Raw genomic sequence first — 23,916 nt, forward strand, 5'->3', positions numbered from 1 at the left:
GATATTTCTATTAATAATCTCCCGAGGCACGGTTAACGCGTTCGAAACATATAAGTCACACATTACATTTCGTACGCGCGGTTTGACTTTTTTCTTTTTTTATTTTTTCTTTTTTCATTATTTCGTTGCTTAATATTTTTTCAAACAATTATATTTTATTCTCGCAAGAAAGACCATTTAACAAAGAAAGGAAAAGATGTTAATTTATTCTTGCAATTTTGTTCGAACTGTGCACCCGCGATAGAAATTTCAATGGAATTCGAGTTTAGAATCTCCCGCTCGTTGTCTGAAAATTCTAAATCTCAAAATAAAAGCGAATTTCGACGGAATATTTCTCGCCAAGTATTTTACGCCGGAATATCGAATATATATTTATATATATATATGTGTGCATTCCGCAAGCAAATGGACGGACGACGAATATTATTCTTCGAATTGCCCGGAGATGGCCCGAGGTCGCTCGGTGTGCTATCGACTACTCCGGTCCGGCGAAGAGGAATCTTGCAGATGTATTGGACGAGGCAGGTCCGGGCGCAGCCGGCTGCGCTCGTAAAACCGGAAGCATTGTTAGTGGAGTGTCCAATGTACGCTCGCTGGACGTTGTTAAGAGAACGAGCAAGCGGCACACACAAACACTCGCGCGCGGACGCGCACACACAATCTGATCGTATAAGAGCGAAATATCTCACGCTGCATCGTAAAGCGCGCAAATAAACCGAACTCAAGTCAAACGAGCAAAACTCAAACGAGACGAGGACGCGGCGGCTGTTTTAGATATTGCCGGGGAGGCCGGAAGGATCGCCGGAGGGGGTAAGAGGGTGGTTTTGAAGTCGTAAAACCGTGTCGCGAATGCCATAACGAATGCAATGCGGAAATTCGCCGGCTAAATCCCAGAATGAGCGAAAGAGAGCGAGGAGAAGGCAAAAAGAGAGGAGGTTAAAGAGAGAGAGAGAGAGAGAGAGAGAGAGAGAAAGCGAGAATTGTAAGCAGAAACCGAGGAGAGATAAAGAGAGCGAAGGGTCGAATGGCATGTATATGTTCACCAAACTTTCTCGACTAATCCACCGAGCTTTATGAAGCTCTTCTCGAGACGAACGTAAATTCACGTAAATCTGCTGCTGTTATTGTAGGTGACGGGTTCCTCGAGCCCGGGGACCGTGTAAAAGAGTGGCCGTATTTCCCGTCGCGCGCATTTGCGTGTCACGTTATTTTGAATCTGAGAACGCGGTAGGTCGAGAAAAAGGCGAAATCTGATGGAAGAGAATCTCGTCGCGCCTTGCGATATCCCTTGTCTTGCGAGAAATATTATATCGCGATGGCGATGTAATAAGTTCATCTCCAAGTACGATTAACGATTAACACGGCGTACTTGATTGTCGAAAAGCACAAGCAGGTGGAAGAAAATTAAAAAAAAAAAAAAAAAAAAACGTAAAATATCATAACGATTAAGTTCAATATGTAATACGAGAAAATGTGCGACACAAAGATAATGCGTAACACAATATAATCGGTGTCAAAACGGAAGATGATAGAAGGGAACGGATGTGAAAACGGCGTTTGACGGCGTGTTCTCCGGCAATTAATGGACGATCGTAATGTTAGCTCAATCCGAGGGTCCGAGGGACGGTTATGCGGTACGTTAAAGGAAATAGAAGATGATGACAAAGATAGAAATATGTAAGTATACAGATAGACAGAGATATATGTATATATACAGGAACGAAGAGAGAAGTCAACTCAGCATACGAGAAAATAATACTCCGCGCGAAACACGCTCGTGTCGACGTCGTTTTGCCGGTGCCACCGATTACAATTCTTTATCGAGGGGCATTTAACCGAAATAAAAGTGTGCCCACGATGATAATGGAAAATAAGTAATTGAAATTTTCCATACGCCGGTCGAGATAATTTTCGTTAAATTATAATGTTACCCCTTTATCTGTCGATCATACCGCGGACTTAATTTGAAAATTGCATATCGAGAAGCTAATCGTATTAATTGCAGATAAGAGATAACAAGATTTATTGCTAGATTATTATCGTTAACGTACGTATGCGTCAATTGTAAAATTGTTCATTAAAGAACTTCGTCATATCCCCTCGCATCACAAATTGGAGGATATTTTCATGTCGTTTGGAAATATTGCGCGACCGCGAGAACCGCGTGTAAGAATGCGGCTGTTCCGGCAGAATGCACGTCACGAGACGCGCCCGCGCGACGAAAAACGCAGAGACGCAAACAGAACGGAACCGAAACGTAGGAGAGAACACTGGCAAAGAGAGGAAAACGGAAAGAAAAAAAAAAAGAAAAAAAAAAGGAAAAAAAGGAACGAAAACGGTTAAGATCATACACTTTGTCACAAATGCAGTGTAGTGTAAAAAAAAGAAACAAAAAAAAGAAACAAGGAAAAAAACGAAAGAGAGAAAAAAAAACAAAAAGGAAGAAAACTCTCGTTGGGTTATACTCTTGGCACGCACGAAAAAGAAGTAAAAAATCTTGGCTCTTCAAGTAAGTCGTCGGTTCTCACGGGGACTTACCATTCTTTTTTTGGACAACGACTTTGGCTGCGACTTTACGGGGGTTGCGGTATGCCGAACGATCGGAGTTTTGAGTGGTAGTAGTAGAAGTAGTAGTAGAAGTAGTAGAGGTAGTAGTAGCATAGTGTCGTGCCGAGATAGGAGGAGTCCAAGGCCAGTGTGATTGATACAAATATAATAGAGAAGGAGTACGATATAAAAGACAGTCAGTGCAACTTTGGGGGCTGGGGGTGGGGGTTGGGGGGCGAGAAAGGGGTGGGCAAGAGCGAAAAGGTTGATCGAGAGGGGTCAGGGGGTTGTGGGCGGCGCATATATCTCTCGCGATAATTAAAGGAGGCGAAACCCGAGGGGGAGAGAATAGAGGGGTGGAAGGAGCCGAGGGTATCTTTATTGATCGAAACACCGGGACTCTCTGTTTGAACTCTTTTTTTTTTTTTTTTCTTTTTTTTCTTACTTTTTTTCGATCACATCGACCTAGCCGCAACAACCGGGAAAACGTTCTCGCGAGCGCGTTCTCTACGAGACGGCTTCAGTCAGGAGGGAGAAAAGGGTGCTGCTCGATTTTCGGAGCTTGGACCCAGTTCGGTGGATGGATGCTTGTTAGACACGGCGGTTGTCCACATCGGACGTTGTATCGATCTGACCTTCCGACGTGCCGCGAACTGCGGGAACGAATTAACCTGGGATCTCCTTCTCGGACACACGTGGACGAATATAAAATTAATCGACGGCAGCCAACCGACACGGATCGATATTGTAAAAAATATATGACACGCGGCTCGTTGACGTTCGTGGTGATCGAGAGCTGAGCCCGCGCCGATCGCGATTATCACCGGTCGCAAGCTCCATCCGCCGATTATCCGGAAAAGGTCTTAATTTCTCTTTTCCAGCTATCCGTAAGGACGAGGGGCCAAAGTGATCATACGTACACATACGTGAGATATACGAAAAAGAAAAAGAAAGTAATAAAGTAGATCAGTAAGGGCGGGATGGACGTGACACACGTGAAATTGAAATTGACTATGGAACTCGGACAGAGTAGCAGAGTCGATCGGAGCAAACGAAATGACAAATAAAAATCGATCCGCAGATAGTCCCGGGACAACGTCGGAAAATAATTAAGATGCAGTCGAATGACGATTTCGTGGTATCATCTTACTTGATCTCTGCAATGCATGCGTGAATTAACGCGCGATGCGCAAGATGGCATTTAATTCGCTCCTTCGCCCGATTGGTCTCGGGCGAAGTTCAGACTGAAAAAGTACTTTGAACTCGTGAAACTCAAGACCTTCGCGAAGTAGTCATACGTGCTTTGAGAAACAAGCAGAGGGATCGTGCCATCTTGAACAAACGTATGGAGAGAAGAAGGTGAAAATGCTATGAGTATAATGATGCAGAAAATCAAAGTCTACCGTTGAAGAGATGTAAAAATCCAGGCTATGTGCCGTCGAGACACGTCGAATATGTATCACACACATACATGTAATATACGTAAATCGGGAAGTGAAAATAAAAACGCCAAGAAGAGCAGATATGGAGCAGATACGGTGAAAGAGAAAAAGAGAGAGAAAGAGAGAGAGAAAGAGAGAAAATAAGGGAAAGAAAAACAAGTGAAAATCTCATACGTCGATGTGAGAAATCGTAAGTACTATAAAACAGACGATGAAAAATAAAGTAAAAAAAAAAAAAAAAGAAAAAATACAGAAAAATAGTAAATATATATATAGTATATGTACATAAGTATATATCACGCGCATGGATATTATACAGAACGGAATAAAGAAGAAAAGAGAAGAGTTAGACACGTACGTACTTCCTTCCGACGTTACAGATAAAGGAAATAATAAAAGAAAAGAAGTAACAAAGAAAGAAAAATACGAAGAAGAAAAAGAGATAGAAAGAGAAACGGAGAGAGAGATAAACTCGACATCGAGAGAACTACTATGAATTAGCTAAAAATTAATGATAATCAATGAAGCTCTTAATCGTGTGACGTCTAGAAGAATCGAGCTGCGTTTCTTACCATCTGTCCGTGCAGCGAGTGAAAATGCAAACAGAAAAACAAATTCAAGATTTGTCTCTGGAAATTAAAGAGTGAAATCGTGGCATGGGGGTGGCGAGGTGATAGACACTTTTTTTTTTATATTAAATGTTCTTTCAATGAATATATAAAAAATCGTATGCCGGTACGTTTAAAAAATTTTTTGTCATATATAACTTTAACGCGTTCAAGAAGACGAATTTGAGGGGTATATCAGCAAAATTACGCGAACATGGGGGGATATTCATGAGAATATATAAAAATCACAGATACCGAAATCGAACGACCGAAGAAATTCCGGTGAAAATTAACCGGCAGATCGATCGTGTGCGCGAAATTTGCAAACCGGAGAGGAAAAAAAACGTAACATTTCGAATTCTTACGGCTCGTGTCCGAAATTGCGTTAAATTAAAAGCGATCGAACGAAAAGTTAAAACTCTTTCTCGTTGTCGCGAAAACACGAGCGGTTCAGCGGCGAAGTTCGCGAAACTCGAACCATTTCAATTCGGGCGCACGATCGATCTTCCTCTTTCGGCGGAGAATGCGACGATTCGCGGAACAAGGCATTCAAGATTCATTTTTCATCGTTAGATCGTCTCCGACTCTTTTCTATCGGTCGGACGCACGCAATATAACGCGAAGAATGAATCCGCGCATTCTCGCCGGTGCACGAAGATGATATGGCCTCTCTTAGATCGTGTCGGAGCTTGTGAGAGATTCCAGATCTTAGCGGAATCTCAGCCGTCTTATCTCGTGCTCGTCCGTCCGACCGTCCTCCAGGTGACGGACAGGATTGAAACCGCGTCTCATCTCCCGCCGCTATCGTATCGTGCTTCAAAACGACATGAATTTACCAAAGACGAGATATAACTCGAGAACCATATCTCGCGAAATCGAACAAGCAGCAAGGGAAAAATTACTCACTGCTACCGTGTTCTCCTTGCGCAATCGCGGCGTTCTAAATAAAGCGCGCTTTTCTGTTTTACCAAACGGCTGAGATGAGAACGGGCTGTTTTCGTCACGTATGTAACACCGAGGGGTTCTTCGTTTAGGGTTTCGCATGATTTTTCGACGAGCAATATTGTATTAGATAAATAAAAATCAAACGCGTCAGAAACAATTCTGATGTAAAGGGATAAAGGGGAAGAGACTCTGATCACGATATAAGAGCGACCAGTTTGAGCCGATCTTGTTCGAAATGTCTGTAAAGTAATAGAGTATACAGATTAAGGTGGTAGATGAGAGACAAATGATAGACATTACCTTCCTCCAGCGCGTCATCGCCGTCGCTCATCAGCTCGTCGTCCGAGCAAATGTTCAGCACGTTCACCAACATTTCTGTGACTGAAAGATAAAACAAAAATCGTCCATTAAACTCCCAGCGTGGCTTTCAATAAATTATGCTACCACTTTTTCGTATGTAATATTTATAAAAAAAAAATATATATAATTATAATTTAAAATTACGTAAAAAAAATTCTTTTTGACATTTATCTTTCTTTCAAAATATAAATCGATTAATTTCGTTCGATGCATTGTCGCAGCTAGTTAATAAATAAAATAAAGCATCGCACGGGCGATGCACGTTTGACAGGAGCAAGCGGAATTTGCGGGGTTCGGCGGTATGACTTACCTTTCTCACCGACAAATGGTAGGGACCATGTGAAAACGTCCATGAAATTGGGCAACCAGTACGGGTGCGGCGAGCAATTGAACTGCCTGATATTCATCACGTTGTTCTCATACTTTAAAACTGCTGCCTGCGGGCACAACGAGCAAATCGGGACTTTAAGATTGCAGACGGTCCACGGGTCATAAAACGAACGACGGCTCGCACCGACCATAAACGCGACAGTTAAATTAATGTCAAAGTTTACGGCCAATGTGACTGACGCGGTACAATTCACGCGCGACAGTTTCTTTTTACCTTATTGTTGTACACGTCGAGATAGTTCGGCGCGCTGAAGATGGTGATGAGCGACGGGAAGCCCGTCGTCTGAGACTTTCGGTACATGCGGTATCCGGCGTCCTGAGCCTCGTGTGCCCTTATGATGCTGAGCAAATTGTTGTTTTGCAAAAAGTCGCAGCACGCCGCGTAACTGCGAGCAGACATTATCGAACGATTAAGATTGGGAAAGTGCCCGATTATACGATAACTGTGATTAAGGGAGCCACCCGAGCGCACGAGCGAGCGTGAGTTAGATCGCTTGTTATTAAGTTTACTTAGCACTAACGAATGCCACGGAAATTGCCGCGGCGAAATAAACGGGCCTGTTATCCGTACGTAAGAAACGCCGATGCTCGATAAATGGGCCAATACTGGCCCGAGCATCGAAACTTGCCAAAGCTAAGTGTCCAAGATTTGTTTTTTTTTTTCCGAGGGACTTTCGCGGCGAGAATCGTATCGAAGCGTTTCAGAATCGTTCGCCAGGCAGCTGTCGAAATTTCTACCGAGGAAATCGTGTATCTTCAAATCGCGGCCTGGATTAACGCGCGGTCTTTTGGCAAGCGCGTTGAAAACAATTGCGCGAGCGCCAAACGATCTATCTTAACTTGTCGAGAACAACTGGCGCAACTTTTGTATGCAATTCCGTGAATTTATATAGGATTGTTGGCGCTCCTGAAGCATCAAAATCAAATTAATTTTTGCGCTAATTTGTTAAAAGCATAAACACGACGGGCCGCCGAAAACGCAGGGAGGGCCGACGTTTTTTTCTCGCTCGGCCGCGACCGATCCCCACCCGGTCAAGAATTGTGAGAAATGTTTGCGTCGTGTCGCGACATGGTCATTAACGGCCATTAAGACCCGTTCGCAGCGCCGACAGAGATTAATGACGAGGTAAAATCTCTCGAAAACCGCGACGCTCGCCAATGCGGCCGGTATCGATCTCGCCGGAGTTCGTTGAATCTTAACTTCGAATACGCACACTCTCACGGTGCGACGATAAGATGATTTATTTAACGTGCAGAATATTGCGGCGGCGAGATGTGACCCGTACACTCGCCGTACAGACGGCGCACAGACGCCCCCGGGGTCATTAAGGGGTCGAAGGGAGAAGCGGGCTAATCAGGAGCTTCATTACGAGTCGGACGTTCGGCGGGCTAAGTGGTGCGAGTCGCGGTGTAGTCGGACGACCGCCGGCGATTACGGCACCGGACTACTTGCATACTGCTCGAGACGCGAGATGTGATTTATGTTCGCGTGAAACTTAATGCACGTGCACCTATCCCGGGCCCCGAGACACGATAATGCGGGAATCGAAAATGAGAAATTAATGGACTGCAGCTATCCGGTACGTCTTCATAGCGCTGCCGCTATTATCTTATCGTGATTGCCACATCCGCGTGTGTATATCAATCAACAGCTTGATTATGAAAATCACCCTCGATAAATCACCTTTCCGCTCTCCTTCGTGTCCTCGCTGTTGAATTTAAGACGTCCGCGCTGACGTCAAACAGAAATCACTTGGTTAAAATATTTGATACTATTTAATTTGATGCCCCAAGGAATCGCAGGGAATAAAAATGAGTTTTTCCGGGATTTAATCCGGCGCGGAAGGTCCGGCACGCGTCACGTCGCACGTACTCGAGTCGTGAATGGAAGGCGTTACGGACGCGCACGCGATACGGCTGACACTTAACGAATCTCGGTGCTCATTAGCGCGCGGCCGTTCACATAATTAGCGGATCCGCGAGAAGAGCTGTCGTGTCCGCGGTTTGCTGACACGGTCGTATAACGCGGCCGTTATTAATTCTCGCGCCCGGGGAAAACCGCGAACGTGACCGTTGACGAAGGGCGACGGCGACGAGAGCTCAAACGTCGTGTGGAAAGAGTTCGCCGAAGAAGGGAAACCTCCGGCAGAGTTTCCGGGAAATTAGAAGGACCCGGGGAAACCCGAAGTTACCTCGTTTCACGGCGCGTGATCGCGCGGGAGGGATATGTCCGGCGCGTTTCCGGCTCGCAAACAGATGGCGAGATAATTACCCGTTGGAGGGAGAATTAACGGGCTGGCCGAAAGGGAAAAACGAGAACCGGGCGACGACAGCCGCGAGATGTATCGCGCAAGCATATCGTATTTCCACGGCAAAAAGAACTCCGACCGCTGCTGAGCAACGGCGGGGTGTTGACCTCGTTTTTTCTTTCCCCTCCACGCTAATACGTCCCTTATTACTATGTTAACACCACGGTATCGACGTGTCCTCGCCGATATATCGACGACACCGACGGAAAATATTGTAATTGCATTTTATGATATTTCCAATTATACGGATTCTCTTTTTAACACTCTTTATTGGCAGCGCGGCTTAATGAAATATTGCAATTTTAATCCAAGCAGTTTTTGCATCTGCTTTCTCTGTGTGCTACGTTTATTAAATTTTCAATAATGCAAGATTTTCGAGGAGAGACGGGATCGTTGTAGACGCGATTCTTAAGTCCCACCGTCGATTCCTCGATTCAATTTAGGCGTTCATAATTTTATCAAAGTTGCAAGCAACAAGAGCGAAATCTTCCGGAAACTTTCGAAGAAAGCAAACGGGTCATAGAATTATATTATTCTGCTGAGTCCAAACAGATTTTACTCCGATAAGATTTTAATTCAATATATACTCGGAGTTATCGTTATATTATACATTTAAAATATATCTTAATATTAAAAAATGAGGACGCTGCGACGTAAAGATCGGCGGTCTAGACTTGCAAAGGTATAAAAGCACTCACCTGTAAAAGTAAGAACAACCTCTGACGCTATTGTGGGAGAAATGCTCCGCGTTCTTCTCGTTGCCGAAGTCCTCGAGAGGATCTGACCAGAGGAGATCGCACATCGGCCCGTACGCCGGCGGCTCTTTGAACCTGTCCAGCTGTAACAGCAAGTCAACATCGATCGAATTAGCTCAAGGAATTAACTGGTAGCGCTCTGGTGGCCGGCGCAAACGCAGCGTAATTTTCAGCGTAATTGTACGGGGCCATTGTCGGCTTTGCCGAATTCACATTGGGCTGATCAGTCAGTTTGCACTTTGGACTGTATCCCATTTGGAAGCTTAGCTGCTCCGTTACACCGTACACGCGAAATTTATGTGGTTCTGATTGGCCCCGGTTAATTGCGACGGCTCCATTCACGGGTTACATCGCGCCCATATGTCGTAACGTTTGATCCCGGAATCGCGCTGTCACCGCAGATTTATACAGCCGCTGCGCGACGACACCTCGATATTTTACGGGAGAGGGGGGGGGGAGACCACCTCGACGTCTGAGCCGGAGAGGGCAGACGGGGACGAACGCGATAATCTGAACTTGGAATTGAATTATAATTTGACAGCGATTTGACAGCGTCGAAATGTGCATCGAACGCTGCAGAGTCTCTGGGGCGACAACTCTGCCCGCGAGTTTACGTATCGCGACAGCGTCGAACGCAAGGGTACAACACGTGAGCTGGATCGTCTGCAGATTGCATTAATTAGGCCAGCGAGCTTGACAACAATGTGCTCACCACGGATTTCTAAATGTCTATTGGCCGCTGCTAAATCGCTAAACATTGAAATCCGATATTCAATGTTGGTAGTACGACGAAGAGAGATCCCGTCGTATCGATACCACTTGACATTTACTTAGTGCCGGCTTAGACTACATACGTGTCTCCTTAAAAAAAAAAAAAAAAATTCACATAGAAAAATTACGTTAAATTATGTTAACGAACTCAATTTTCTAAAGTAATTAAAAAAAATTAATAAAAAATAAAAAGAGAGAGAGAGAGATGTTAACGAAAAATCCAACTATATGAATTCCTTATGAGCGCGAGGTATAAACCGCCTCGATACGTACCCCGGTTCACCAATTCTACAGAGATTATTTATTTGACAGACACTGAACAGATGACGGCGCTTCGCTTCCAAAGTCATAAAGTATTCGCAAACGCGGATTTATTCTCGAGCGGCGGTCGAGAGTCGAGCCACTCCCCGCGAATCGATGTTAAAGGCTCGAAAACTTGGACGGCAAAGTTTCTTGCTCCACGGACGAGCGAGTTTTCGAGCGGAGTGGATATCGAGAGAACGCCGAGGGTGAGACGCAGGGCGCAAAGACAGAGTCTCGCCGCAACGCGAGCTCTCAAATATTTGTTCCGTTGATCTAATCTCGCCGAGAAAAGTCCGCCGGCGCGATCTCGCACCCATCAACTCGGCTGCCTTCGGAAATCGCGTTTAATGACTTCCATGAATATGAATGCCACCGAGAGGAGAGCAGATAGGTATTTCGCGCGACGTGAAACGTCTCGTCGTCGCAAACACTCTCCCGGTCTCTCTCGATCTCTTTCGGAGTGCAATCAACGCGGTAAAATATTGAGGACGAAGATTGTGAGAAACTGCTGCTTATGTTATTTATAAACTTCGAGGGAGATTTTCTTTTTTTTTTTTTTTCTTTTTAATATTATTTAGCTACGGTATTTTATTACGCTAAAATTTTTCAAATGTAAAATTTGAAGCTACAGTTTTTATTTTAATAAAGCGATATCGATTCTCTGTCTGTTTTCGCAATATCGTTACGATTTGACCGTCAAACTTTTTTTCTAAATAGGTTTAATTAAATTTTTTTTTTCAACCTCCACGCGCGATATGAAATGTATTTCATGTAGTACTGCAATCAGCTTGGGAGTAATCCAAAACGCAAAGTTAAAGCTGGTTTCAGGTGGTTTCATTCACTAAATATTTAACCGAGGTAAATGACGCATATAAAAAAATATCTCTTAATATAATAAAATATAATATTCCTATAAATGTAATTTACAGTATAAAAAAATTTGAAATGCGATCGAGCTCAAGTTACAGAAATAAAACTAATGTTTGTTTTTAAATTGAAGATATTAAATCAATTTTCCATTAAAAAAAGAAAACAAACCAAAAAAAAAAAAAAAATACTCGAGATAACTACAATATAGAAGGAAATATTTCACACGATCTACGGTTTAGAGAAATTAATAAAAGTTAATAGAAACTTTAAATTACTGGCTTTATACGTAAGTGCCCCTACGGTGCTATTGGCGTCGCATTCTATCTTCCGCGATTAGTCCAAGTTTGCGCGACGTGATCTTGATGCCGGTTACGAGTTTCATGTAACAGGTAGCGTAATTACGTCGAATGGGTTCGCATAAGTTCGTGACCCCTTTCTACGCGAACACGCGGGTGGTATTGGCGGGTTTATTACGATATAATGAGCAGTTAGTGTGCGATAATGACAGCGGTAGCATTAAGTAAAGCGAGCGTGCCTTATGTATCCTATCATGTTTGCAGTGTCTATTATAATGATACGTAATTGTGCTTTATTGCCCCGCTCTCGTGCTACCTTTCGTGTAATATCGATCTTAAATTCCGCAGCTACGTAAGAGATAAATCTCCGCTGAAGTGCGAAAGAAGAAAGAAGAGACGCGTCTCTAAATTAAATTTTAAATAAAGAATTTTACATTCATATTATTTCGTGCAATAATGAAATTCAGGATCGCGCGATATCTGTCGTCACTATCCGCGAACTGCGAGACGATTCGTTGATCACGCCGCTTTGTTTGAAAGAAACATTAATTAAAAATACGAGGATTCCGGGGCAAATTGCGGTCGCCGCAGTGGCGCGCTCGCAAAGGGACGGCGGCAGCGAAATAGGAGACCGGACGGAGGAGTGGATTCGGGGAATGACGAAGACGTCGTTTCGCGGCAACGAAACAAACGTAATTCCACGTGACGCTCGACTCATTTCCTTAATGGAACGCTTCCTTTGCCCCTGAGAGGTATTATACATCGTCCGCGGATTACAGGCGAAAAATCGCCCTTCGCCACCAAGCCCTTCCTCCTTTCCCCGCGCTCCCTTTTTCTGTCTCGGCCGATGGATTCGCTCTGCAAATGCGCCGGATCGTGCAATTCTCTCCCGCCTCGCCGTTGCTGGTCGCCGCCGGCCGTCGCGATGCTCGCGCCGATGCCGATCGATACCTCGGACAGGCGGCCACGCTTTGTGTCGTATATCACACAGAGAGTGTATCTCAACGGTATCCTTTACGCGGTTTCCACGTGGAGATCCCTTTCAATCGCTGCCCCTTCCGCCCACGTCTCTTTTCACCCCGCGCCTACCACCGTCGCGATGACGCGTGTTTAATCGCGTTTCGCCTCCGTTATCCGCACCGACCGCGCAAATCCGCGATTTATAATAATCTGTGGAAAAAGCACGTTGCGAAGATCAAAGATAAACGCGGTGGCTCGCCTCTTTTCACCGCTATCGAGGAGAAAAGCGCATGAAAGCGGGAAAGCGAATGAGAGCTCGAACGTAAATGCCGTAGAAAAAGAGAGAAAAAAAAAAAATAAAAAAATAAAATAAAAAAACCTTCGCCTGCGGCCCTTCGTCCTCGCATGTGCAGGCTCAACTCGAAATCATTAGTTTTATTGCCAACGTTTTTCTTACCCGTGAACGATCTTCCGGTAAATATTACTCCGATGAATTTATTCTCGCTCAGTAGAGGAGACTTTCATCGGGCGAAATCATCTCCGATCGTCGGGAGTCGCTAGATTAAACGTCCCTTAAAATAAAATACTTGAACGAAAGAGGCCGCGGAGCGGAGAGTCTGCGATAGCTAAAGCTGCTGCAACCCTCACGGCAGAAGTTTAACGTTGAATGTGTTCTAATTAACTAAAACGCCCTAATCTAAGTTTCTCTTCCGAGAGGAACGGTGAGCGGGATATTTCTACCCATTTTTTTTCCCCCCAAAAAATATCGCGGATGTTCGTTTCGATAGCGATCCAGGGCGCGGTTGAGGAAGCGGAGACTTCGGCCCCGTGATTTTTGATGCCCGCGCGACGGCTTGATATACTCGCGATAATGAGATTACGCTGATTACGCGTGATTGCCCGCGTATCATCGCACGGTCCCTCTCGACACGACACCCGGAGCACTTTGCGGCATAATCGCCGTATCCCGGGAGCTCTCCGAAAGTTTCGCCGTAGTTTGGCTCGTTAGTCACACGGTCACGCTGAATATTCTGGCGTCGGTGGCGAAAGACGCGGCTCGGATGCTCGTCACTGAGAATTTTAAGCGGATCACCTTTGTGCGCGGTCGAAGAAAAACTCTCTCGGTGGCGAGGAAGCGAACAATTGTCGTCTTTGTGCGAAGTTTCGGCGCACAAAGATGACGAGTGAGGAAGAGAAAAGGAGGAAAGGCAAAAGGGTGAAGGAAGCAGAAAAGAGCGAATAATGCATTAACGCTGGTCCATTCGGACGACCGAGCCGCGAACGAGGTTAATGAAGTCCCGGGGCGCGCGGTTGTTATACTAATTAACGGAAATAATTAGCGATCGTGATCCCCGTCGGACGGGTCAACGTTTTCTGATAGCGCGCGCCTTTCTCACGGCGATACAATGGCTGGTATTCGCGGCCGAGGGAAAACCGATCGGCGTCGAGGGTGCCGAAATGGATTCGCGTTAAAGCGTGAACGTCGGCCTGTTCTGGCATTTATTTCGCACGCCGCCGCGCGTGCAATCCGTCTATTTCAATTGGCAGTCCGACGATTCAAGAGAATTGCGAGCTAAAACGTTTTACGCGCATCATTTCGCCACGGTAACAAAAACACGTAACAGTGTTCTATTTATTTTAACGTTCAATCGAAACTTCCTGTCGATCGACAAAATAGGAGAATTAAAAATAAAAAAAAAAAAAAAAAAAAAAAAAACGTTCGAGGATTTGCCGAGGAATATCTCGAACGTAGTTTTAACACTTGGCGCTCGTAATTTTAATTTGTTGCTGTGACATAAAGTAAACTGAAGTGGAGAACAGGCCCGGGATACGCGAGGCGACAGTAAATGCTTTAACGATGCATAATTAAAGCGGCAAGTTCGCCAGCGAGCCCGCAAGCCCGACCCCCCCTGGACGCGATCGCCTTACGGCGGATTATATAAAACTTCGCCCGTCCAGACGTTGATCCCACCACTGCGAGATGGATCCGGGCTCCGGCAGCCAAACACCGTGGGGTTTAGTGGCTCGGTTTTTGCGACCATCACGGCGTGTAGATACGGCGAGAAAGGAATTACGAGAAGCCGCCGTGTTGTTCCACGATGTCATTTGGTATTCATATCGCTGTACCGATCCTCGCAAAACACGCCTTTATACACCGGGACACACGGAATAATATATAACGAAGAGGAGAGGAGAGAAAGGAAAAGTATCTATTGCATACTGCATGGCGCTACGTCTCTCTTTGCTTGCCGCGCGTGCAAGTAGATCACGATTTTATAAATTAACATGTTCCATAACGCAGCTGTACAACGTAAGCGAATAAAAGAAAGATTCGACAAAAAAAAAGTATTTCGTATTTCATTTGCCGTCCTTTTTACGCAAGATATTAATATACATATGTATTCCCGGTGCAGGACATATCGAAACGCCGTAGTCAAAGAGCTTGAAACAACGACACGAGAAATTGTCTCGAAACTTTAAAAAATTATCATGGAAAGAAACAACGAAAATTGTCTGCAAGCATTTGTCCTTGCAATTACCGGCTTCCGATCGTTTTCCGATTTCGGGAAACCAGAGGTCGGTGAAAGCGTTCGTGATAGCGCGACTAAATCGCGATAAATGTTAAATCGAAAAAGGAACGAAGACTCGTTCGATTTTCTTCTCCTCTCATTCTTTTATTTCTCTCTTTCTCTCTCCTTCCGTCTTTCGCTGTATCTACAACCTCGTTTTCCGCGATTGTTCACGTCGGGAAAGAAGCTGGGCGATCATGGGACAAGGACGAGCAAGAAGTGGGTTAACTATCGCGCGATCTCCCTCGAGAAATGGTTTGTAATCTGGAAGAGTAGATACAGCCTTCTCCTCCACTTCCCTTTCTTCAGTCTCATTTCTGTTTCTCAGAACGCTTCGAAATTATTTGGGGATCCCGCTGCGTTAACTTCCGTAGAAAATGTTAATAAAAATCTGGGAAACGATCCAGATATATTTTTTTATATCTGCATTAATGTTCACCGTGCTATTAACAAAACGAAACGTCCACCATTTTATCGTGCGAGACATTGTTCTCGGGTTTATAATTATATTTATAAAAATTTGAGAAAAATTTTCTAAGCCGAAAGTGATTGTTGGAGAGTTGCCGGCACTCATCGCACGGTTGTTTTTTCTTTCTTTTCGCGTCGATTATTTCTAAACAGTGAGCGAAGGGAAGCCTCGGGAGATTATTAATTGCCAGGCATGCCCGTCCATTTATGTTCGATCGCAGCGGATTTTTCTAAATACGGAAACATGTCACGGGGGTCGTTTACGTCGCGATCGGAGCAGCGAGCGGAATCGCGAAATACCTTCCGTCGCGGAAGTAAACAACTACTCGTATCACTTTTTTAAATATTTATGGAACGTAGTTTGTAGAACGATTTGTATCTCACCGACCAACGTGTGCGTGTGCTGTATGCGTGAGTAGCTTCATGTTTATCTACTGGCGTCGGCACGATGAATAGCAGAAAATTATGCAGTTTCGAATTTCTATAAACGTGATTTACAATTTTATAATCCGACGGCAACGATGTATGCGATAAAACCTTCCGCCATGGGTTGGACATGTGATAGTAGAAAAAAAAAAAAAGAAAAAAGAAAAAGAAAGAAATTACGATAAAGCTCTTCGAAATATTATGGAAATTTCTTTAAAGGTACGCGCTAAAATTCTAAAAGCATTTAAGGCAGCGTTCTAACGTCTCGCTCATTTAAATAATAAAAGTAGAGATACGAATTCTATATCTTTTCTACTCGTACGATATTTGCGGGAATCTTCTCAGATTGGAGACTTCACCTCACGTTACATAAATGTACTCTACACATATACATACTAATTGCGTTTCTGATTGAAGATTAAAGTGGAAACTTCGCAATGCTGGTTTCTCAAGTTTTCCCCCATCCCCCTTTACTTCTTCCCCCCCGGTCTTCGGAGGGAACAAGCCGAAGAAAACGCCGTGCCGGGTCGACGGATTTCAAGATTGCCCCGGCGTACCTTACCTCGTATCTCTTCGCCGGCTCTCTTTTTGCTCTCTCGCGCGCGATTTGTTATTATTGCTCTCGTTAAAACGGGTTCGCGCCGTGACACGCATACACGTGCATACACGCGCATGCGGGGCGTGCAAGGCGATTAACTTAATAACGGCGCGATAGCGCGAGCTCGCCGCCCGCTATTTAAAGCGGCCCCGGAACACGATCGCATAAATCGCAAGTTTTCAGCCGATAAAATGCACGCGCCGCTTTGCACGATCCTATCCTCACCCTCCCTCCCCCTCCCCTCCCCACCCGCTGCTCCATAAATTAAACGAAGCTAATGCGACCAATACGAAATTGGACGGCTTTAATGCAGATATACGACCTCGGCGCGATTCCGAGATTAACGCCGATCGTTTTGCGAGGCTCATTTCGGCGAATCCTTCAAGTGGACTATTAACCGCTCCAATTGTTCGTGAAGAGAACGAGTAAAAAAAAATAAAAAAAGAAAACCTCTCGCAAAAGCAGCATAAATTTTTTTTTTCTTTAAACCACGCACGTTCCGTGACTTTGTAGAATTTTAGTACCTCGCGGAGTTTACGCGAACCCATCCGTCGCGATTTTCACGTCTTCTGAAGACGTGCCGCTCTAAAAGTATCCTCATGATTTATTTGCCACTTTCAAGGAGGGTTGACGAACGAATGTTTTAATACTTTTCACATCGTAACGCGAGTCCCTCCTCTGTTTTCTCGTCCCGTGGCATCTCGTGCGTGCGAGCCGCGATTAAAGATTCAGGAACGATCATCCGCGCAGCGAGAAGCGGAAAGGAGGTTAAAGCGACGCTGAGGAGCATTTCCGAGGTGCAGGACGCGCGCGTACGGTCACGTTTTATGGGCTCTTGGCCCTCAAAGGATTCGCGATATCGCTCAACCGGGACGGTTGATTTCCATATCAAACGTCGCGAAGCGCCGGTGATAAAAAGCCGTATCGGCAATGAAACAGGGAGCTGAAAATTCCAAGCCGGCGACGGGGAAATCGCGGGGCCTCGATTAGAACTTACATCGATGATAAATTCACCCGCGGAGAACTTCGCGCGAGCGGGCGGACGATATTTATCGCCGTCTTCGCGAGACGTTCTCTCGGCGTTAAGTATTAGCAGCGGTTGAACGATAATAATTGCATGATCTATCCTGAAGTTTATCTCGGCGGAAACTGGATTACCCTAATTGAACGCCGGAAGACAAATCTTTCCACGGTCCCCATTTACATCCGCGGGGGTTCCTCATTATATTTCCCGGGCGGAATCGTGCGCCTTTCCCCGCTGAGAATTTTTATTCCGAACATGTCACGTTGCAAATTGCCGGAACGGTCGGACGGATTAATCCGCATCGTTTTACGGCGCCGCATCGTTGTAATCGCGCGTCGTTCCCCTTGATTAAGCCGACAAGCCCGGGCGAGATCTGCCGATCGTTAAATGAGATCGCCGCGTTCTTTCATCATCCTCTCCGTTTCGCGTTCGAGCGCTATCTCGCCAACGCTCGTTGTATATATCTTTACGAGTAACGTCCGCATAAAAGCGGAACGAGATCTTCTCGGCCGGGTACCGAGGTGAACGGGGAACGTCGCCCGGCGGAGATCCATCGGGCACCGATGATATGAAAATAGCGCAAATTTTTACGAGCGCGACGAAACACGAAACTGCTCCATCGTTTCCCGTTGCCTCTGGGGCGTGTCGGCCGAGACACGTCGATAGCCGGGAAATACGAGGTGTCACTCGGAAATTTCGATTGCCAGCCGTGAAACGCGAGAGCCCTCGGGACGCGACGCGCGTTAGCTTTCGAACCGACTCCAACGCGACGGGAGAGCGCGAAGAGATCTCAAAAGAAGCAAATCCATTTCCTGTTTACCGCCGCTTGAACGGCCGTAGCGACGAAGTTATTTATCCGGCAAGTTTTGCCCGACGCGGACGCGTCGGGGGTAGATTTCTATCGCGTGTAACGTCGACGATTTTCAGGGATACAGGAGCAACGAAACCATCTCGAAAACGCGACCGACGATTGCGACCTGGCTGTATTTGACGAGTCTCGTTTGCGAGCTTATCTCGTTCCTGCCCGCGGGGTGAGACGGATCGAGGCGCGGGATGGCGAGTTTCACGATCGCCGCAGGAACGGCGGGATGAAGGTACCGAGGCCGGTAGAAACGCGTACGATCGGGACGCGTGCACCGCACGCACGCCCGTGTGTGCCGCACGCAATGCAGGAAGGTAAAAGGCGTAGGTGGATGGATCGATAGAGCAGGTGGCAGCACGTCGGTGCTCTCCCTGGTTCGCTTCCGGCGCGCGGCGGAGTGTCATTGGACTCACCGCCGATCGAACGATTGGCCTCGGCACGATTATGAGAAATAATATCAAGGCTAATTGTACTCGACGGAGCGGCGGGGGCGAGGGAGGGCCAGATGCCAATTATCAACGATCGCGGCTTATTAAGACGGGACGCTTCGTCCCAGATAGTTTTCGCGACGATGTTCTTGGTCGTCCGGCGGAAGTTCGCGAAAGTCAAATAGCGAAAAAGCGATCTCGATAAGTTCAAATTGATTGAACGCCGTCGGAAGACACGCCGTGATTTTCCGCGAAAATTATTCGCGTAAAGGCTCGACTTGGAAATACTGGAGCTGTCGCGAAAAATAAATATCGATCAAGAGCTTCGAAGCTTTCATCGAAGCTTTGCTCTTGTTCGGAAATGTAGTGTTTAGAAATATATATACCGTTGTTTCTACGCTTTTATTCAACTAATTTTTTTTTTTTTTTTCTTTAAATTTACTTACTTTGCGAATGTCTTCTAAATTGTGAATTTCCGGCGACAGGCCGCCGTGTACGCAAAGGAACTGTTGGTTCATGAGGGCGGCGAGCGGCAAACAGTCGAAGGCGTCCATGCACGCGTCGTACACCCTCTCGGAGTATTTTATTTTACCTGAAAGCAGAAAGAAAGTAGGGCCAAGATTAAAATAAAAGATTTCGCATCTAAGTGTTTTTTTGTTTGTTTTTTTTTGTTTTTTAATGTTCCGGCGCTTACGACGATCGTGCAAACGTGTCCGAGAATCGCCTTCAGCTACTCTTATGCGGGCGGCACTTTCACGAAACGAGACGTGGACGCGGAGATTGGGGTCGACACGTCTAATCCGCCGTTGGGCGAAAGCGCCGAGGAGAAGGAAATAAAGGCGACGCGAGGGAGTCGTGAGGAAAGACCCATGCGAGCAAGATGAAGCACGCATGGCTGGTTCTCGACCCGTAAAAAGGATGGCGGACACACACGGGGGCTCTATTTCACGTCCCGCAGCCCTCGTAGAATAATGGTTACACCCTGGGATACGGAGGACTCGGCTGATCGTCCACGCCTGTTCTGTGTTCCTGAAATTTAGCGCGGCGCGCCTCTTGCCGTCACGAGTGCAACCGACAGCCCCGGCCCGGCTTTCGCGCGAGCGATAAACCGCGCCTCCGCCCGCAGATAAGTCGGGTAATTGTTGTCTCATTTCAGGAGCGAAGCAAACTCCGCGTTTCCTCCCCCTTGTTTTTCTCCCTTTCCCCTCCTTTTTTTTTATTTATTTTTTTTTTTCGATTCCAAGTTCTGATTACTTTTATAACTAACTCGTATGACGCAGCTTCACATGAAAATTGTAAAACTTTAACTCTCGGAAGGATTTCGCGAGAAGCTCTTGCTCGAGCCATCGCTCTCTGTTTCTGACACGTTTCCTGTTAAGCGCGACCTCGGAAATGTTGACGCGAAACAACATGTATTTACCGCGTGGGAGAGGGAGGATCGTCGATTCGCCGTTCGAGGTGACGCGCGAAAAGGATTTCCTACCAATAAAGCAGAGTAATCTCGACAGGATAAAGATTTGTCGGCGCTGAGGCTAAACGGATCGTCTCGTCGGTTGCCACTCGAGGACTTTCACGAGATCTCGCAAATGAACGGCCGCCCGGTGGACGTGGGAGCTCTCTTTGGGGTTGCAGATTGAAGTATTGCGAAGCGGATGTCCGTAATATCACGCCAAGGACGGGCTCGGCGGACCTCTCATGTCTCGAGATTATTAAACGAGAGAGATAAAGAAAGACACCGTCGGGGCGTCTAAAAAAAACTCGTCGAGTACAGTGTCGTAATTAAGTTGCTAAGAAATACGGAAAAGCAACAGTTACAAATAATACAGAAGTTTGATAAGAGTTGAGAATTAAGAGATTAAAAAGAATCTCGGGTGAGTTAATTAATAATTAATTACTGTAAAGTGTACAGGTACTACATTTATTTGACGAGACACGTAAGATTGTTTTTTTTTTTTTCAGAAAGCACTTTGTTTTACACGCGTGACTATTATATGATGCGCGACGAAAAAGACGATTTTGGCGAAACCGCCAGCGAATTAATTGCGCATTCGCTCTGCAGGTCTCCCACGTTTGCGAACAAACGATCGTTTTTGGCAGCGAAACGTATTTCGAAAGACACGCCGCACGATCTTGGCGCGCGGCCACCGCGTCCCGGCTTCTTGCGCGAGAAACGCGCGAGCGACAAGAATCCGCTCGGAATAATGCGTTTCTCGAGCCCGAGCTGCGGCATGCGGCCTTCGGGAGGCGCGATCGTTAGTTTCCAGCATCTCGCTTATTGCGAGACCGAGCCAGATGAAACGCGGTTGCGACACTATTGTGCAACATCGCGCGCCAAAACAAAGAGACGCGGAATAAGAGCCGCTCTTTCACGCAAATTTCAATTAAATATATGTATATATGTATAAATATAAAGTAAAATATAAAATTTTATTAGAAAAAGACGCGACGTTTCAAACAATTTTCCCCAAAACCTCTTAAAATCGCGGCTCTATTTATTCTAAGATTTCCATACGGAACTGAAGCATCTACCGTACATTACGGTAGACACGGCGGTGCTGTAAAAATGATATATTTAGGTGTCCGAGATATATGGCGGCAAGGAGCAACCGAGCATTTATCTTGATAGAACCGGTATCGAACTTTTCTATACGTCACGGTTAAGCGCGTTACATTTTTCTCGCGTCATTGTTGCCCGAATTGGCGGAAAAATGTGCGCGCGGTGAACGTAGAAAAAACGTTGAGAAGGAAAAAAAAAAATGCGGGGGTAGGGTCGATATATTATCGCAACCTGCCGCATTTCTGCAATATTATACGTTTTAGATAAGCAGCGATAGGGAGCTTCCACCTACTCGTGATCTCCAATACGCCCTCGCCTTACCTCGTATAAAAAAAAGAAAAAAAAAAACAAAAAAAAACAAGTGTGCACGACACCCTAGAAGTTACCGGGTCCCGAGGTTGAATTTCTACTGCCGTCGTTTAAAACAGAAGAGGAAGGGAAAGAGAAAGGGAGAGAAAAAAAAAAAAAGAATAGCCGGCGAATATGCTCCTGTTTCTACGCGAGCGTGCTATCGCGACTTCGTATCGCGAGGGAAAAGCCGGAGCCGCTGGAGATAATCGCAATTTTCTCGATCGGCCGGCACGTAAATGCCGGCGTAATAGCGGCGGGTAACTAGGCCGCGTAAATAGGCGCTGCGAAAAAGAAGAAAACGCGGAGAGACGCGGGTGCACCCGCCCGCCGGTCGTCGCGGCGCTCCCGAACGTACCGCCAATAAATGCACGGCGAAAGCCCGGTTGAAACGATGATTAAAGCGCCGGCTGGCGCTGGGATTTTCGCGGTTATCGCGGTTATTAAACGGCACGAATCGGGGTCACGGTGCGTGCGCGAACGAGCGATTTTTCAAACAAGGCCTGCCTTGCTTTTCCTCCGCTTCGCCGCCGTTGAGCGGCTTAATGTGCGAAACGCGAGCGGAAATGGCGTTACCCCGGTTCCGGATACACGCGGAAATTAGAACTGTTCTCCAAAAACGTCGTCTTCGCACATGACACTCTCGAGTAACGAGTCTTTCACGTTTACAATAATAATGGAGTCGCGGGCGTAAAAGCGCAACGACAACGAGGGGTACAACGACGTAAAATATTTGATAACATCTAGAATAACATGTAAAACGTTCTAAGAGTCGGATAAAAAAAAAAAAAAAAAACGCTGTACGAGCTTATATTCAACGCTCGTGATCGAGCTGTCATTAAGCGTCGGGGTGGATTTACACTCGACGGATATTAATACCCCGCTGGCAAAAAGTGTGCGATGCATTATTTCCCAGTGTCTGAAAATACACGACTCGACGTCCTCTTAATTACCGGCGTATTAATCAGACCCGCCGAACTAAAGAGGCGAATCTCGGGAAAACTTGCGGGATCTGTCGTCCACAGAGACGTCGGTGCATCCCCCCGCGACGCATAACTCGGCAAGCTCGCGCAGCAGAAGCCGGCGGCGTCTCGCGGAAAAGTGTATCGATCGCGGAAAATTGTCCGATACTAGGTCAACCTGCGAGTATTTGCAAGGCACCCCCGCGCGCTCCGTTCCTCGGTTTTCTCGGCCGTGTCGTTATAACATTTACGGCGCGAGCGACGGGACGGGAACGGCCGGGTGATGCGCGACGTGTCGTTTCTTCGCGCGACGGCCCGCTCGCGATTATGTGCGACGGGAGCGAATTAAATGCGACGGAGTCGTCGGAGATGCATCTTGGCCAAGGACGATCGCTCCCGACTTTTTCGATCTTATTTTACCGGCGCGATGCAAGCGGAAGGACGCCGATCCGACATTAAACACGCCGCGAATCTGGATTTCCCAATGTTCGCGACTGTATATATATATATTGTATTAAGATGGGCAGAGCTCACGTAACGTAAACTCCCACGATTAACGTAATAATCCCGAAGCCCGTCAGTTGTAAACAAGCCCGAACTTGGACGGGACTGAGAGAAGATGATCGCGAGTATTCCTGGCATCGGGAAAACGCGATGCTCAGCAGCTCTCGCGAATCGTGCTCGACGCCGAGATGCGCGTGATCGAAGGGCCGAAGGGTCGCTAGGTCGATATCGCACGCGTAACACCCAGCTATCGTTACGATCGAGTCTCGTTTTTTTTGCAGCTTATTATAACACTGTGCAAGCACAATGCATTTTTTATTAGCTACCACGGATGCTCCTAACATAATTTCCCGATTTTATTTATTTGAACGAAGTAATCCTTTCGTATATGGGACAAAAAAAAAAATAGGTACACGGAAAAGCAGATTGTAGAATTAATTATCTCGCACGTTGTCACGCGACGGCGTATTTATAGACTAACAAAATGCAGAGCTATAAAAAATGTAAAGAGTACCAGCAATATAAATTGGCTTCATCGCGAATTCCATTAATTAGGTCAAATATATCCTCAATATTATATTTCAATAATATTCCACAAAACAATATGTTTTCC

The 23,916-nt window shown here is 46.1% G+C and overlaps 1 protein-coding gene across 7 annotated transcripts in view; it reads right to left on the bottom strand.

Annotated features, from left to right (window-relative positions):
• The window catches only part of LOC139107041 (serine/threonine-protein phosphatase 2B catalytic subunit 2), a 105,870-nt gene that overhangs the window by 17,638 nt on the left and 64,316 nt on the right, over positions 1–23,916 (bottom strand). For 3 of the 7 annotated variants that reach the window (XM_070664269.1, XM_070664263.1, XM_070664262.1), the window contains exons 5-10: positions 19,379–19,524; positions 9,300–9,439; positions 6,507–6,678; positions 6,213–6,339; positions 5,843–5,923; positions 2,539–2,571 (exon numbers count right to left, since the gene is read on the bottom strand). In XM_070664269.1, the coding sequence (XP_070520370.1) occupies positions 2,539–2,571; positions 5,843–5,923; positions 6,213–6,339; positions 6,507–6,678; positions 9,300–9,439; positions 19,379–19,524 (699 nt within the window). Of the gene's footprint in view, positions 1–2,538; positions 2,572–4,044; positions 4,565–5,842; positions 5,924–6,212; positions 6,340–6,506; positions 6,679–9,299; positions 9,440–19,378; positions 19,525–23,916 lie in introns of those variants that run through there. The other 4 variants (XM_070664266.1, XM_070664265.1, XM_070664264.1 and 1 more) reach the window with 2 other exon arrangements.

The sequence above is a fragment of the Cardiocondyla obscurior genome, linkage group LG12 (assembly GCF_019399895.1).
Source record: "Cardiocondyla obscurior isolate alpha-2009 linkage group LG12, Cobs3.1, whole genome shotgun sequence".
NCBI classification, from domain to species: domain Eukaryota; kingdom Metazoa; phylum Arthropoda; class Insecta; order Hymenoptera; family Formicidae; genus Cardiocondyla; species Cardiocondyla obscurior.